General features: G+C 39.4%; 2 protein-coding genes across 3 annotated transcripts in view; one reads left to right on the top strand and one right to left on the bottom strand.

Annotated features, from left to right (window-relative positions):
- The window catches only part of NOL7 (nucleolar protein 7), a 342,745-nt gene that overhangs the window by 254,495 nt on the left and 69,917 nt on the right, over positions 1–18,333 (bottom strand). The gene's annotated exons all lie outside the window — the stretch shown is intronic.
- RANBP9 (RAN binding protein 9) overlaps positions 1–18,333 on the top strand; it is a 90,074-nt gene that overhangs the window by 7,420 nt on the left and 64,321 nt on the right. For both annotated transcript variants that reach the window (XM_082415178.1, XM_082415177.1), the window contains exon 2: positions 7,583–7,694. In XM_082415178.1, coding sequence (XP_082271304.1) covers positions 7,583–7,694 — 112 coding nt within the window. The remainder of the gene's footprint in view (positions 1–7,582; positions 7,695–18,333) is intronic.

Here is an 18,333-nt window from a genome sequence, read left to right as displayed (position 1 = left end):
TTGTCACAGAATTGCGCACTAAAAGTAACAGGGCTTATGGGAAAAACAGGGCTGGGGCAGACCACTTAAAACCTATGGAACTTTGTAACCAGAGCACTACAGAAATAACAGTCCTAATAAGATACAGGCCCAGTTGAACTTCCACTCCCGTGTGTGCCCAGCATCACAGGATGCTGATCCTTCACAGCCTTCTGCCCTGGGGTTTGGTCTTCCTTGTTAGAGATGTAAGTTCTTGGCAGCTGTTTAATCAAAAATAAAAATCTGATTCAGGGTTTAGCTCTTTTCACCTTTTTTTTTTTTTTTTTTAAGCCAATTGGAAATTCTTACCTTTAGCTATTAGAATGGCTAAAATCCAAAGAAAACCTGGCCATGACAACTGTTGGTGAGGGTACAGAGAGCAACAGGAACTCTCGTACTCTGCTGGTGGGAGTGCAAAATGATACAGCCACTTTGGAAGATGGTTTGGCAGTCTCTACCAAAGCTAAACATAGTTTACCATATGATCCAGCAGTTGAGCTCCTAGGTATTTACCCAACTGGTTTGAAAACTTACGCCCATACAAAAACCTGCATGTAAATGTTCATAACGGCTTTTCTCATAATCACCAAAACCAAGAAACAACCAGGATGTCTCTCAGGAGGTGAATGGATAAACTGCAGTACATCCATACAATAGAATATTATTCAGAGAGAAAAAAGAAACGAGCCATCTATCCACACAGAGACGCATATGGATCTTAAATGCATATTGCTGAGTGAAAGACTCCAATCTGAAAAGATTACATACTGTATGATCTCAGTGATATGACATTCTGGAAAAGCAAAACTATAGAGCTAGGAAAAAGATGAGTGGTTGTCAGGGGCTTGAGGGGACGGAGAGAGGGCGAGTGAGGCAAAGAACGGGATTTTTTAGGTCAGTGAAAATATTCTGTATGATGCTGTTAATTGTGGCTACATGACACTGTGTGCGTATCAAACCCACAGAATTTTAGGACATAAAGAGTGAACCTTAATAGGTACATATTTTTTAGAAAGTAACTTGGTGGGGGGGATCCCAGTATAGAATGTAGAATGTGACAAAACAGTGTAACTATATTACAAATGTATGAAACAATCTCAGAAGAGGAGGGAAAAGGCACTGACCTAAATAAGTAACTGGAAATCAGTGGAGTCTGTAGAACTAAAGGTAAAAGAAACTATATAAGCACTGAATTCTTGTTGATAAGTTGTATCCCAGGGGGATGTGAGTTAACAATTCTGATACTGCTATCCATGTATACTGGAATTTAACAGTTAAATCAGTGGACGGTGCACAGTGGGAGCTAGGTTTCTCGCCACTGGAGTGGTTAGAATGATCCGTGTGGTAATGGATGAGAGTCGGAGGCAGTAGTATGAGCTCATGGTTAGTTTAATATGTACACAGATGATTAAATAAAAAGTACGGATGTGTGTATATGCAGGGGTTTAGTATACACACATATATTTCTTCGCTCTTGTCAATGAGAGGGCCTAAAAACAATGACACCCCAGTAACTGTGAGCATACCTAGTACCTAGATCTTGGATTCTAATGCCATTTGCCCATAAAAGGAGCCAGGGCTCCTTGGAGAAATGGCTGATTCTAGGACTAGGGCAGGAAATGCACAAGATGAGCTTCCAGCATCTTGTAGTGCCAGAAAGTAACACACAAAAACAAAAAACACATAATGCAGGTATGTCAGAGTGCCAACTGAAAAAGCTCCCAATGGCTAAACGGGGAACAGTTTGAGCAACAAAAGAAATGAACTAGTCTTGAATTATAACCCAAAGTATAAAATAAATATGCATGAGATGCACGAGTCCATACTGATATAAACAAAGAGGAAGTGTCTTAGCACTTTTTGATCTGTACTGCACTTGAATTTTCCCCAGATGGGTTAGTACAGTGGCAGGTATAGCAGTTCCTGAAGCCATCAAACACTGGGCACAATAGGAATGCACTTCTGGAGGAATCCCAGCTTTTGACTTAGGGCCTCTGTATATTGCTAAGATTTTCTCTTTAATTCATTAATGTACTGGGAAAAGCTGTGTTATGAGCTGAATGACTTCTTTATTATGCTGATATCATTGCCATGTTTATCAAGTGCATGTGGGCTAATTTGTATTCAAGAAATGTGCTTTGTAGCAAAACAGACTTTACTGGAATTTAATATTACTGAGGTGGAGTAGCTTCAGGTGATGTCAGCATCCAGAGTGTGGCTCTAGGAAGAATGATTGAAATTAGAATGGAAGTCAGTGGGAATAAAGAGGTCCGGGAATTAAAATGCAGAAACAATAAAATAATCAAAAATAAGTGTTAACGTGTGTTAATGTTGTGTGGAGGGCATATAAAAAAGGTTAGACCGAGTCAGAGAGACTAGAGAAAGAATAATTGAGGAAGTAGAACTTGAACTAAGACGGAAGGGCTGAGTAGGACCCGGCCAGTCTGAGAAGGAAGGGTACACAGCTTTCCAGTTAGAGGGAGTAGCTTGGGCACAGCCTGGCCTGACCAGTGTGGCTGGAGCAGAAAGGAGGAGGTGGAAAATGCAGAGGGAGGGCAAGATCAAACAAGGTTTTCAGCAAGTTTATCTTTTTCTAGGCTGAATGGGAAGGAATGGTAGTTGTCTTGAGGGCTAGTGGTACAAGGAAGGCTGATTTATATTTTCAGAAAGGCACTTGGCTGCAGGTTGGAGAGTGGAGGGGTCTGGGGGAAGGCTTTATTCAAACCATTTCTGTTTCAGTTAAATGCGGTCAACAGATTGTTTGAATAGGAGGAGCTGACCTTGCTAGCCTTAGAGTCCTGAAGCAGTACATGTATTGTCTTCTTGAACCATCTAGAAAACACTTAACATTGAAGACTGTGGTTTTAAAAATGTACACTTCGGTAGTGTGAGGGTTGTACTTTGGTCACCACAGAATTTAAGGTAATAAACTTCCTGCTGATGAACATTATTAGAAATAGGCTCTTCACTCTGATATTACTAGTCCCACCTAAAATTAGTAGGAATCCTTTTAATCTTATATCTCAACTTCTTCTTGGGTCTTTACATCTTAAGGTTAATTTTAAAATGGAACAAATCCTTTTTTTTTTTAAAATGGTGTCACAATCACCCCCCCCCTTTTTTTTTAAACTTTGGGTTTATTTATGTATGTATGTATGTATGTATGTATGTATGTTTGTCTGTGTTGGGTCTTCGTTTCTGTGCGAGGGCTTTCTCTAGTTGAGGCAAGTGGGGGCCACTCTTCATCGTGGTGCGCGGGCCTCTCACTGTCGCGGCCTCTCTTGTTGCGGAGCACAGGCTCCAGACGTGCAAGCTCAGTAGTTGTGGCTCACGGGCCCAGTTGCCCCGCGGCATGTGGGATCTTCCCAGACCAGGGCTTGAACCCATGTCCCCTGCATTGGCAGGCAGATTCTCAACCACTGCACCACCAGGGAAGCCTGGAACAAATCCTTTTAACATTTACAGAATTTTTCTATAGTGTCTTGGTAGAGCATAATGAATATACTAAAACCTTGAAGATTTATGACTCTGTAGTTCTTTACAGTTATTTTTGCATAATGGTAAGATGTAGGGGATTTTAATTCAGACATGGATTTAATGCACAATTCTACCAATTTTGGGCAAGTTATATAATCTCTAAGAATTTCTCCATTTTTAGAAATGAGGTTAAATTATACCTATTTCACAGATGTCGAATGAGAAAAATCTATACAGAAGCACCTAATACTTTGAGAGATTGTTTACCCTCAAATATTAGTTTTCTTTCTCTTTTCCCACAGAAGTAGCTAGAATAGGAGGTGGGAATACATGTGAAGTGATCCCAGAACGCTCACTGTAACTAAATCCTTCCTGTGGGTTCAGAGCTCGCACTGGATCAGGCTTCTTGAATTTAAATCCCAGCACAAATCCTGGTTTGGGATTCTCACCCAGCAGTACGACCTGAGTTTCTTTATCTGCCCTTGGCTTCCTCAACTGTGAAATGATAATAAATAGTACCTACTTCATAAGTTGTTTTGAATGTGAAATGAGTTAATAAATACAGTGCTTTTATGTATTTATTTACCATTTTAAAAATTGAAGTACAGTTAATTTACAATGTTGTGTTAGTGTCAGATGTACAGCATAGTGATTCAGTTATACATACATACATATATATTTTTTTCAGATTCTTTTCCATGGTAGGTTATTACAAGATATTGAATATAGTTTCCTGTGCTATATAGTAGGTCCTTGTTATTTATCTGTTTTATGTATAGTAGTGTGTATATGTTAATCCCAGACTCCTAATTTGTCCACCCTACCCTCCCCCCCCCTCACCCTTTGGTAACCATAAGTTTGTTTTCTCTGTCAGTACAGTGCTTTTAGAATGGTGCCTTTCACCTAGTATTAAATGTATGTCAACTGTTATCACTTACTATTATTAAGTATACTTTGAGATTCCCTTATCCCTAAAAGTTTTGGTCACTTCTCTTCAGAAAAACCAAAACCAAAAATAAGGGCTAGTTGATTTAAGATTCCTGGGTTAATTGGGGTTTTCTTTAGATTTATTTTTAACTGTCTAAATTTTAAAAATGCTTTTAGTTTACATGACCTTTTCCCAGGCAGCTCAATTATTTGAACATAATGTTACCGAAAAATATATTTTGCTGAAACCGTAATTTATTAAATGTCTGTTTTTAAAAAGTGATTAGTGTATCATTCTGCAGATTTATGCCGTTACTTTCTTCTGCTTAGCTCCATGTAAATACTACCTACATATGTTAAAGCAGTTTTATCAGCGTCTATACATTGCTGCTTCCATTTTTATCTTCCTAGCCAAGTTTATCACCTCTCAGTGGTCATCCTGCTGAGAACTTCTGCCCGTAAGACATATACTTAAGACATCTATGAATGGTAATAGAGTGGCTGAGTTCATTTCGTTTCTTTTAGGCTACGTGAACACGTGCTAATTTGCATTGCAAGTGTAAACTTAACAGTTTAATGGTAGGATACGCATTGATAATTTGACAGAATGTATGGTAAGGGAAGATGTGATCTCATTGGTGTGTGATGGTTCTTGTATAGACAAGATATAATTTTTGACCTATGAGAGGTGTTTAGTTTTAAAACAGTCATGGTAAATTTGAGAAGGGGAGTTCTGCTACCCATGAAGGTAAGAGTATAGTCTGACTGAAAGATTAATGACATAAGTTCGAATTGGGTGAAGCATGTCTAGCGAGAACACCTGAGTAATGATTTGGAGCGCTGTTTCTCATACAGCCCTTTTCGGGGTTGTGGAGCCTGTCGCACTCACTCTCTCTGAATACTCTTTGACATGCTACTTCAGCTTTATTCTTCTGGTGGTTTTATGGGCATATTTTCTCTAGCTCACGTGGTTTTGTTCACATGCTAGCTTTCAAGGTAATTTGTGTCTTGGGTGATGGACAGGGGAGGTGATATTAGTGAGTAAAACTCTGGGTTAGATTGAGGAATAGCTAATTTAAAAAGTTTAAAAGCCTTTATCTAACAGATTCCCTAAAGATATCAGCATTAGTATGCTATTATATTGCTTTCTTAAAAAAGAAAGAAAAGACAACGAGAGGTTAGATATGTTTCTCAGAAGGCTGTAATTGACCAAAGAAATTTTATGGATCAGCCTTTGGATAGAATTAATGATCAAAGATTAATGATTTTTTTTTTAACATATTAAAATTTTTAATTTTTCTAAACACCAGCAATGCAATTTTGCTAAAGTTACAATTTTGGAAAATTGGCCTCAAGACCACTCCCAGGCTTTCTGTCAAGTGTATCTGGGTCTCTACCATCTCAGGGCTGTGTGCATTTCTCCCAGGACTTGGGGTGGGGTGAAGGTGGGTAGAGAAGATTTTCTAAAGGTCTCCTGGAGTGCAGAGCCCAGGAGAGTCCTGGGTGAGGCCCTAGGCTCCTTGAATGCTGTGTATAGTAGCCTCGCTCTGCCCTTGTCTCCCAGGCTCTCTTTTGCCTGGAGGGAGGTTTGATTTTCCAGAGGGAATTAAATATTTTTATATCGAATTATATCGATACAAGTGTGTTCAGTAGATCATTCCTCTTTATTTGCTGAATATTCTCAATGTCAACAATATGGAAAGTACAAAGTGAAACCTTGGGTTCAGTGATAACTTTTTAACTACCTCAGTTTTCCCGGGGTGATCAAACCAAAGGTAAAATCAGAGAAGCCAAGGATAAAGTGGTTGAGAGACCCCAAATTGAAATAGGCACATGATTGTATAATTGTATATTAAATATTTTTATATCGAATTATATTACAATAAATATTGCCAAATGCTTTCCTTTTGCGTTGTTCTCCATCTAACTGTTAAGTTCAGGCAGTTGAAATGTGGATGATGAAGTGAGTGAAACCATCAAAATCTATCCAAAGTTTGGATCTAACCAACAAAACTGTAAATTCTTAAAGTAAGAAAGCTGTTTTGCCAGTTCAATCTAATTATAAAATTTCACTTTAAAAAATAGTCTATGAGGGCTTCCCTGGTGGTGCGGTGGTAAAGAATCCATCTGCCAGTGCAGTGGACACGGGTTCGAGCCCTGGTCTGGGAAGATCCCACATGCCGCGGAGCAACTAAGCCCGTGCGCCACAACTACTGAGCCTGCGTGCCACAACTACTGAAGCCCCACTCACCGCAACTAGAGAAAGCTTGCGCACAACAATGAAGACCCAACGCAGCCAAAAACAAAATAAATTAAATAAATTTAAAAAAATAGTGTATGATACAGATGCTTCTGGTTTAAAAAATTAGGCCATTTGGCAAAAAAGTGTTGTTTAGGGGCTTCCCTGGTGGCGCAGTGGTTGAGAATCTGCCTGCCAATGCAGGGGACACGGGTTCGAGCCCTGGTCTGGGAAGATCCCACATGCCGCGGAGCGACTAAGCCCGTGAGCCACAATTGCTGAGCCTGCGCGTCTGGAGCCTGTGCTCCGCAACGGGAGAGGCCGCGATAGTGAAATGCCCGCGCATTGCGATGAAGAGTGGCCCCCACTTGCCGCAACTAGAGAAAGCCCTCACACAGAAACGAAGACCCAACACAGCCATAAATAAATAAATAAATAAATAAATAATTAAAAAAAAAAAGAATTTCTAAAAAAAAAAAAAAAAAAAAATCCATCACTTTAAAAAAAAAAAAAAAAGTGTTGTTTAGGAATTTGATAAATTATATGCAAATTTAGATCTAATAAAATTAATCATATTCTCATCTTGTTCTTCAGGTGTATGCTTTTGTCTCTTAAAAATATCAGCTACCTTAAAATACTTTATATAATTTGCATAAAGGACTGCTAGGTTCAATGTGCTTAGATTCTGAAATTTTATCAAAACTAGTAATAGTGTGAAGAGTTCCATGTTTAACTTGGGCTATTTTGCATATTGGATTAATTGTGATGATAAAATGTGTTATTAAGTCTTTGATTATTTGTACTGATGAGAGCAGAAATATATATCTCATTCAAAAACCATATTGGTTCCTGAATTATTTGTTAAGATTTTCATTTGATTATCTCTCTTGATTTTTTTTTTCCTTCCTGTTCCTTATGCAGGTCATGGCAAAACCCCAAAAGATGCAGCTTCAGTTCGTGCCACGCATCCAATACCAGCAGCCTGTGGGATTTATTATTTTGAAGTAAAAATTGTCAGTAAGGGAAGAGATGGGTAAGTGTACATTTTGATGGGAAAAATCGTTTGCTTACGGGTAATTATTTTTGCTTTGATTCATAACCGTTTATGATGTAATTGGAAAATTGGAATTTTGGGGAAATTTTGGTAATTGGAAAAGTGGAATATGAATATTCTAGTATAGCATGTTGTACCTGGCTCTGCTTAAATACTAGTTGAAGTTAACACTTGAGTTGGTGAAACTACCAGGTTTTTCTGGTAGGTTTGTCGTTAAAGTGGAGAATTGGAATAAAACAATAGAGAGAGAATGACTCATTTTCTATGCCTTTCTTACACTGCCATTTTCTGAATTCTGCTGAGAAGTTAAATCTTCTCAAAGGTAGTTAACCAAAACCAAAAGGTGATTCATAGATATTTTACAGGGATGGGGGCTCAGAATTTTAGGTTTAGATCAGGGAAATGTATGTTTGTACGCTCTCAGTTGGAGGCGATTCCCAAGTATTAGGATGTAGTTTAGAAGCTTCCAAATGAGAACTTCATGTAGATGCTAGAACCAACTTTTATATTATTGCTTTCAACTTGAGATCACTGGTTGTGTGTGTGTGTGTGTGTGTGTGTACACATCAGAGTCACTTAGGGGACTATTAAAAATATAGTAGTTTGGGTCTTACCCCAAAAGTTCCTTAATCAGCATTTTCAGATGTAGAGTTTGGAAGATAGGCATTTTGAGAAAGCTCAACAGGGAATTTCGGTGCATCCCTCTGATTGAGAGCTAATTACATAGAATCATTGGATCTATCCTGTGGTATTTCCTGATAACTTCATTGTGGTATCAGAGATCCTTTAAAGCATCTATAGAGTCATTTGTTCAGCTACCAAGGTAAATTTATGGGGCTGTGTAAGTTTACCTGTACTTGAAGCGAGTCATTTAACCCTTCTTGGTGCTTCTTCTTTGTTTAACTGACAAAATAAGTGTGTTCAGTAGATCATTCCTCTTTATTTGCTGAATATTCTCAATGTCAACAATATGGAAAGTACAAAGTGAAACCTTGGGTTCAATGATAACTTTTTAACTACCTCAGTTTTCCCAGGGTGATCAAACCAAAGGTAAAATCAGAGAAGCCGGGCTTCCCTGGTGGCGCAGTGGTTGAGAATCTGCCTGCCAATGCAGGGGACACGGGTTCGAGCCCTGGTCTGGGAAGATCCCACATGCCACGGAGCAACTAGGCCTGTGAGCTACAACTACTGAGCCTGTGCGTCTGGAGCCTGTGCCCCGCAACAAGAGAGGTCGCAACAGTGAAAGGCCCGCGCACCGCGATGAAGAGTGGTCCCCGCTTGCCACAACTAGAGAAAGCCCTCGCATAGAAATGAAGACCCAACACAGCCAAAAATAAATAAATAAAATTTAAAAAATAAATAAAACACATAATTTAAAAAAAAAAAAAAAAAAAATCAGAGAAGCCAAGGATAAAGTGGTTGAGAGACCCCAAATTGAAATAGGCACATGATTGTAACCATTTCTGACTCTGCTGCTGCATACTCAGTAAGCCAATTCTTTTATACTTCAAGTTGTATCATCAACTCCATAATGCTGGTGTTGCTCAGGATAATTCCCAGGATTCTCTTTACCTTTCACTCTACATATTGTATCTTTGCATGAGCTTGACCTTATGTTTTCATGGCTGCAAATTCCCTGACGAGTCTCAAATCTAAAGCTGCATCTCAGGTCATTCCCTTGAGGTCTAGATCAATATATCTGCCCAGATGTTTGTATCTGAATGTCCCACAGGCATTTAAATTTAGCTTGTTTAAAATCTTTTTCTCAACCCTAGCTTGGTTAATGGTTTCACTGTTGCTAGAAACTTGAGAATTTCTTGCCTTAAACTTTCTCTGTCCACTTCTACAGTTTCTGCCTGAGTCAGGTCTTCGTAATTTGTCCCCTAAATTACTGAGGTCTCCCAGTTGCTCCCTGTTTTGCCCTCACTCCAGTCTATAACTATTGCTCATCTTCTTTCTAATACAAAACTCAATTGTGTCTGTCCCTTTCTTGAGATTATTTGATACACCTGTTGCTTTGAGATTAAAATCTAAAGCTTCTTAGCAGGATCCTTCATGATGAGACCTTTGTAATTTTTCAGTCTCATCTTTTTGTTGCCAGAATCCCTCATTATTTTTTTTTAAATTAGGTATATTTTACATGTAGTAGAACTTACGTTTTTAGTGTGCAGGCCTGTGAGTTTTGACAGATGTGTACAGTCTTATAACCATCACCACAGTCAATATATAGAACAGTTCCATCACCCTGCAGAATTCCTCCATACCCCTTTTTGGGCAACCTTTCCCCATCTCCAGCCCCTGGTAACCACTGATTGGTTTTCTTCCTTTATAGTTTTGCTGTTTCTAGGATGGTATATAAATGGAATCATAGAGTATGATGAGTAGAGTAGCCTGTTAAGTCTGGCATCTTTCACTGAGTATAATGCATTTGAGGTTCATCTCCATTTTTGTATGTATTGGTAGTTCATTCCTTGTTATTGCTGATTATGTGGGTGAACCAACCACAGTTTGCTTACTCACTCTTCAGTTGAAGGACATCAGATTATTTCCAGTTTTTGGCAATTAGGAATATGGCCACTCTAAACATTGATGTATAGGTTTTTTTCGTAAGTTTTCATTTAACTCGTAAGTTTTTTTCGTAAGTTTTCATAAAACTCATTTAATGAGTTTTCATTTAACTTGGGTAAATACAAAGGAGTGGGATTGCTGGGTCCTTTGTTAAGTGTATTTTTAACTTTATAAGAAACTGACAAATCGTTTTGCATCATGGTTGTACTAGCTTATGATCCTACGAGCATCATGTGAGGTTCCTGTGGCTCTGCCTCCTCAGTAGCACTTGCTGTTGTCAGGGGTTTTGTTTTGTTTTGTTTTAAATTTGTAGCCATTCTAATAGGTATCTAGTGGTTTCTTGTTGTGGTTTTAATTTACTTTTCCCTAATGACTAATGATGTTGAAGACATCATTACTGTCTTCATTAATTCTTATCTGTCCTGTTTTTTTTTTTTAATTTTATAGCTACTTTTATTTTTATTTATTTATTTATTTTTGGCTGTGCTGGGTCTTCGGTTCGTGCGAGGGCTTTCTCCAGTTGCGGCAAGTGGGGGCCACTCTTCATCGCGGTGCGGGGACCGCTCTTCATCGCGGTGCGCGGGCCTTTCACTATCGCGGCCCCTCCCGCTGCGGGGCACAGGCTCCAGACGCGCAGGCTCAGCAGTTGTGGCTCACAGGCCCAGCTGCTCCGTGGCATGTGGGATCCTCCCAGACCAGGGCTCGAACCTGCGTCCCCTGCATTAGCAGGCAGATTCCCAACCACTGCGCCACCAGGGAAGCCCTGTCCTGTTTTTTTTTAAACAAACTCAATACTTCCTTTATTTCGATTTTATTTTATTTTTTTTTAAGATTTTTTTTTTTTTTAATGTGGACCATTTTTAAAGTCTTCATTGACTTTGTTACAATATTGCTTCTGTTTTATGTTTTGGTTTTTTGGCCACGAGGCATGTGGGATCTTAGCTCCCCAACCAGGGATCAAACGCCTGCATTGGAAGGTGAAGTCTTTAACCACTGGACTGTCAGGGAAGTCCCCTATTTCGATTTTAAATTAATTACTTGTCAACAACTGTGGACATGGTTAAGAAATGACTTAACAGATATACTTTAAACTACTGAATTGACAGCTCAATTGAACGGAATGCTTCTTAGGACAGTTCTCATTTTGGCATTCACCCTGATTAAATTTAAGGTCCTTATTCCTCATCTCTTTTCTGAGCTATGGGAGCTCTAACTGGGGCATCCAGTTAATCTCCATTTCCATTTTTCTGCCAGCTTAGGCTTGGAGAAATAAGCCCCAGAAAATAGAAAGTAGGATGTTAAACAGAGTTGAATCAACATAAAGTGACCCCAAAGGAGAGGGATGGAACCCCAAAGGAGAGGGATAGGTTAGAAAATACTACCTAACCAAACTGGGGTCCACTTGCCCGGCACCCAGCAAAGCCAATCTACTGACACTGGGCTGTGGTGAAGTACAGTGTTTATTGCAGGCAGCAAGCAAGGAGGATGGGCAGCCCATGCTAAAAAGACCCGAACTCTCCAGTGGCTTTCTGGGAAGGGTTTTTAAAGGCAGCATTAGGCGTGAGGGTTGTAGGGTGTGTGATCAGCTCGTGGACTTTCTTCTGATGGGTTGGTGGTGAGGAAACAGGGTGATGTTTTGGGAATCTTAATCATCAGCCTCCTGGTTCCATCCTATCCAGGGTCTACATGCTTGTGATCAGCACGAAGTCACCATCCACCTCTTGGGAGGGAGTCTTAGTTTCTGCAGAACTACTCAAAGATATTTGTCGGATTGTTACGTATATGCCTTGAGGAGGAACTAGGACTCTGTTTTGTGGCTGCACTGTTGTTTAAAGCTATCATTACTTTTCTTGCTTGACTGCTTTTCCTTTGTTTCTGCATTCCCTCACTTCCCTAATTAGTAACTGCTTGAGTCTGCTCTTTGGAAATCAGGGAAGGCCTAGGAGACTAAAGCTTTTTTCCTACAAACAAGAAACACGGAGGGGCTTTTGTACCCGGGAAGGTCTCACAGGGGCCTGCTGGGTTTCAGTCTCCCTTTTTCTTTGATACTCCTCAATCCTGAGGGGAACAAGGGTGGGACAAGAAAGGGAATAAAGTTTTGGATAGAGAGGTTAACCATAAACCTGGTAGGGGGTCTTGGTTTCAAAAATACCCCCAAAGACCTTTTTCTAATCAGAGTTGGCATCTGTGGAAAGTAGATGGCAGGTATGTAGTGCCGTAAGGTACTCTCTGTAGTTCTCTGATGGTACTTGCTGGCTCATGTTTCTAGTTCTGTGTGCAGGTTCTTTCCTTCCTCCTTATATTCACCTTCTCTTGTCTCTTTCCCCATTTGCCAAGCTTAACTAATTACTCTTCAAGTCGTAGTTTACAGTTACTTTTTTTTGGTGGCACTTTCTCCTCCCCAAAGTAAGATTGTGCCTTTATTATGCTTCCTTTGCTTTTTGGGCAGACTGTAATTATAATATTTATACAGCTGATTGCTTATTGGTAATGTATAACGGTACAGATTCAAGGGTGAGGGACTATTTTATATTTCTGTAATTCCAGTACTTACTTTTTAGCTAGCACTCATATGAATGAACAAATGGTTGGATGAGAAACAGTACCCACCTCCTGTATATTCCTGGAGAAAACTGTTGTGTTTCTTTGGTCTGATTTTGTTTATTTCTGGTAATCTTTTTGAACACAGTTTTAGGTCCAACCCAATGCTTTTGGAAGGAAAGAACAAACAGTTCATTTATGGGAGAAAAGCAAGTCATGTAGCTTATTTTGGCCAAGTAATGTCTTTCTGGAGATATATTGAACTGTATCAAGAGATATAAAAATTCCTTCCTAAAATACTAATGTCGTTGTAGAGACTTGATCAGAAAGCGCAGCTGTTAGTTACCTTCATTTGCAGTGATACATGCTCATCTGAGAGTTTATTACACTTAATTTAAAATGGAATTTTCTTTTAAACAGTGTGTTTATCCAGGATTAGGACAAGTAAATAAATATTTGGATCCAAGATGTCAGTTTTCTCAAGAGAAATTGTCATTGTAGCAAGTTTTCTCATGAAATGGCGAGAGTTGGGTATGAATTGCTTCTCAGTTTATTTGTAAAATGCATGATTTCTAGGTCTGCTTTGGAAAACTAGGAATATAACTGTGATGATTGGTACTTGTTTTCTTCATTGCCTAAGAAGTGAGGCTTGGGGGCTTCCCTGGTGGCGCAGTGGTTGAGAATCTTCCTGCCAATGCAGGGGACACGGGTTCGAGCCCTGGTCTGGGAAGATCCCACATGCCGCGGAGCAACTAAGCCCGTGAGCCACAATTACTGAGCCTGCGCGTCTGGAGCCTGTGCTCCGCAACAAGAGAGGCCGCGATGAAGAGTGGCCCCTGCTTGCCGCAACTAGAGAAAGCCCTCGCACAGAAACGAAGACCCAACACAGCCATAAATAAATAAATAAATAAATAAATAAAATTTAAAAAAAAAAAAAGTGAGGCTTGAAGGAAGTTCCTTTTATTGAACGAAACAAATAATATGTTCTGTTTTCTGCCTTGGATTTTCATTTAAACTAAACATAACTTTTGTGTATGTTCAGCAAAATAAGCTTACTTTATTAGGAGAAAATAGCCTGTCTCAATTTTTTAATTAATTTAAAAATGAATTCCTAACACATTTTGCACCCAAAAAATTAAATCACCTTATCTGCATGAAATCATTTTCTTTAGGAGACATATTTAAAGGGTATATTTTTACTTTATGTTCTTGTTAATTCTTGTTGACTGTCAAGATGAATTTCTAAAAGTAGTCTGTGTCTTTTGAATGTACCTTCAGTTCAGGAATTTTGTTCAGGTTTTCAATTATGTATACTGATAGAGGCAATGGAGATACAGCTCATTATAAATGTGAGAGATAATAAAATTTCTATTTGGAAATTTTTAGAATTATAATTTATTATGAGTGTGATATTTTTAGCTCTTCAAACAAAATATTGATGCCATTCTGCCAGTGTGATTCAGGAGAAATCAGCAAGTAATCCAGTCTCTGTTCTGTTCGTAAATTCTGCTGATAATAAAAGCATAGAACATTCCTTCTATGCTTCCTGACTTTCTGGATTCTTTCTTGGGGGAGTGGAAGAGAAATAAAGGCCTTTCTTCCCATCTAGCTATAAAAGGCTTTAAAAGGTCTTTCCTTCTAGTTTCTATTGGTCATAAGCAGTAAGTGGAAACACAGATGGAAAATGTGAACAAAGATATCAAATAAACTATGTATTTATTAACTTAATGAATATATATTGAACAGGTATGGTGTATCTGGCATTGTCAGCAGCTGAGCGAGTATAAGAAATTATTTTATTTATCTCTGGCTTATCCATAGTTTCTAGTAGAGGACCTGACACTTAGCAGAAACTCAATAAATGCATTGAGTGAACTGAATGTGCGTTCTTGTTCTCAAGGAATATTGAATTCAGTATTTGGAGGGTACAGTGGGGCAGAGCAGGGAGCAGACGTATGCAAATAACTCTAGATTAAGACATAATATACTAAGTACTTAGAATGAGAGAGTATATGGGAGAACTGAGGAGATGATGATTAATTCTAGCTCAAGGAAATAGATTTATAAAGGAAGTAGTGTTTGATAGGCCTTAGAAAATGAGTAAAAATTTGAGACATTTCGTTGGGGAAAAATATTCTAGACTGTGATAAATGGCTGGACTTGTCTCATGGGAGGAATGGAACTGTATGGTGTCTTTGGCTGAGGTAGATGACTCAGTATTGCTGGAGACTTGAGGGCTTATAGTGAAGAGTTTACAGAAGTAAGAGTGGAATTGGAATCATATTAGAGAGCCTTGATGATAGTTCTAAGGGCAAATGCTCTATAGGTAGTAGGGAGCCTTCAGTCTTTTTAAAATTTATTTATTTTTGGCTGTGTTGGGTCTTCGTTTCTGTGCGAGGGCTCTCTCTAGTTGCGGCAAGCGGGGGCCACTCTTCATCGTGGTGCGCGGGCCTCTCACTGTCGCGGCCTCTCCTGTTGCAGAGCACAGGCTCCAGACGCGCAGGCTCAGTAGTTGTAGCTCACAGGCTTAGTTGCTCCGCGGCATGTGGGATCTTCCCAGACCAGGGCTCGAACCCATGTCCCCTGCATTGGCAGGCAGACTCTAAACCACTGTGCCACCAAGGAAGCCCCTTCAGTCTTTTTGAGTAGGGCAGTGATACAGTATCTGTTTTAGGAAAACAGTACTGGGTGGGGAGGGGATGCAGTGTGTGATGGCAGTGTGAAAGATGGCTAGAGATAGGAGTTAGGCTACGAGGCTATTGCCTAGGGATGAATTGTGATAGAGGTTAAAAAAATAGAGGAGGAGGAGGTAGTTTAACTTGTTGGGTGGTACCTATTATGTACCAGATACTGTGCTAGGAACCTAGGGTTTACAAGGAGGGATTGGCCAGGACAGGGTCTCTGCCCTCCAGAAGTTTGTAGGTAAGGATAGAAATGAACGTGTCAATAAATAATTAAATATAGCATAAAAAATGTATAGTAATAGCTATATGAACAAAGTAGAGAAGCAGTATGGTGGAGGAAGTGACCAACTCTGTTGGAAGATGGGGTGGCAATCAAGGAAGCCTTTAGAAAGCTTGCATACAGTTATGGCAGAGGAAGAACGTTAAACATAAGTCTCTCTCACTTCCCTGTCCTTCAGCTACCTATTTACCCTCCTTAGACTGATTTCCTAGGAATTCCTCCAGAGATACTCTATGAGCAGAGTTTTCAAAGATGAATAGTTGTTTTTGAAGCTGATTTAGTTACTTTTGCTAAGAAATACAGTGAATTACTTTGGGACAAGAAAGATGGAGATTTGAATATTGGCTTTGCCACTTACTAGTTCTGTGGCCTTGTACTTTTCGACAAACTCTTTGTTTCCTTTTCTGTAAAATGGAAACAGCAGTGCCAACCTCATAGGATGAGATTAAATAGTTCACTTAAAGCACCCGTTAGAGTGCCTGGTGCACGGCCTTGATGCCGCTGTTGCTGATGGAGAAAGCAGCACAAAGGTTTGTGGCATGAATGGGTCTGGAGGTGGTCATGGAGGGACTTCTAACGGATAATCTTTATCTTTTAGGCACTAGCTTTAAAAGGGAATGATAGCGATTGGATTTGCATTTTGGGGAGGTTACGCTGATACAGAAAAGAGAGGTCTGAGAGACAAAAGGGGACCAGTTGGGCCATTATGATTTTGAATTGGCTTAATCTGTGTAGTGGAGTTAGCGAGGAAAGTAGACAGATTTATTAGCTATTTAGGACTTTAAAGAAAAAGAAAAAACTTGATTAGGAGGTGGGAATGGTAAGGGTAGCTGTTGAAAGGGAAAGAATGAAGGGTGACTTCCACTGTTCTGGCTGGGACGGTCGATTATATAGATGTTGCTGTGACTGAACATAATAAAAAATATTGGAGAGAAGTGGAACTTTGAAATTGCAGATGATGGGGGCATTGTTTGAACTGCTGTGAGACATCCAGATGATGAGTTAATAGTAGGGGCTTTGACTGAAAATAAATGGGATTTAGGAGAGAGAAAAGTTGTTAGGTGTATTTTGGAGTCATCAGAATGTAACTTGTTGAAGCCATGAGGATTGATAGGATCACCCAGGTGTGTGGTGTAAAAAAAGAAGAGGTCTGAGAATGGACATCTGAAACGGCGTATTTACTGGAAGTGTAGGAGGGAGGAATCTAGCTAAGGATTCTGAGAAGGAATGGTCCTGGTTAGAAGGAAGATTCTAGAGAGTACTGTGTGTTAGAAGCCAAGGAAGTCAATTAAAAGGAGAACTGAAGTGTCCGCTGGTTTGTCGCTTCGGAGGTTGTTAATCCTTGTTCTGGCAGTTTCCTTAAAGTTGGGGTGGGAGTGAGTGCAGTGCATCAGAGAGTTAGAGGTAAGGGATGGAGGTGGTGGAGCCAGAGGACTGCCTAGCTGTGCTGCACTTGTGGGAAACAGTATTTCTCCATCCATTCAGGAAAATCGGACGAAGAAAATTATATCTTGTATAAATTCTATTAATTCAACTTGTTTCCTTCCAGTTTTTATATGTACACTTTTTATTACACAGCTGTACTCTTCTTACACATTTTTACATCCTGTTTTTATTATTGATTTACCAAGACATATTTATTACTGTGTATTTTTTAACCTAGTTACAGGTATAAGCGCTTTACTATGAGATTAAAAGCTCTGACCATCTTTTTTCTTTTTGTTTTATTTTTTTGCTGCAACATAGTCTGTTGTAAGTGTATTAAGGCACATCCATAGCTATTCTCTTGTTTTATTTAAGTTGTTTCTAACTCTTTTCACTGTTATAAATAATTTTTATGCATGGTGTCTATTTCTTTGGGAAAGATTTCTTTAAGTAGAATTATTGGATCAAAAGAAAAAGTATGTACACTTTTAAGGTGCATGAGGCACTGGCCAAATTACTGTCTAGAAAGATGAGTCCAGCTTCCGTTTGGGCAGGAGAAACTTGGTCATATGGGTAAATTGAGGAGAGGAAATCACTAGGGAATCCAAGGCAAGTTGAGGAGGCTAGTTCCTTTGCTGAGGGAGTGGGGTTGAGGGGTTAAATATAAGTTCGGAATGTGGGCTGGAATATGGAATTGATTAGAACAGAAACATCTCTACTTTGGGAAGCCTGTCTTGACAACCTTTCCACCTCCAAAGTAGGTTAGACTCCTCTGTTACCTGCTTTCATAGCACTTTTACTCCCCCTTTATAGCATTTCGTCATATTCATAATTATTTATGTAAGATTTGTCTTCCTTGTTAGAGTGTCAGCTCCACGAGAGCACAGACTTCTGTCTTTTTTCACAGTTTAGTCTATGTTGGCCCACACATAGTTACTTAGTAAATATTTATTGATCAGAGAAGTAAAAGTATTGAGAACTGCGAGATTTTAAACCATGAATTTGTAGTGACAGCAGTTTACATATGTAAAATAATTTTTCTGTATGTACTCAGCTGGTTGGGGAGGAAAGTTGAATTGTATGATTGATGCAGGATGGGAAATCATAGTTTAGGTAAGTT

This window comes from Balaenoptera physalus (genome assembly GCF_965194825.1).
Source record: "Balaenoptera physalus genome assembly, chromosome: 11".
Lineage (NCBI taxonomy): Eukaryota > Metazoa > Chordata > Mammalia > Artiodactyla > Balaenopteridae > Balaenoptera > Balaenoptera physalus.
Note: the sequence above shows the minus strand (reverse complement) of the source record. Positions and strands in the feature narration are given on the sequence as shown.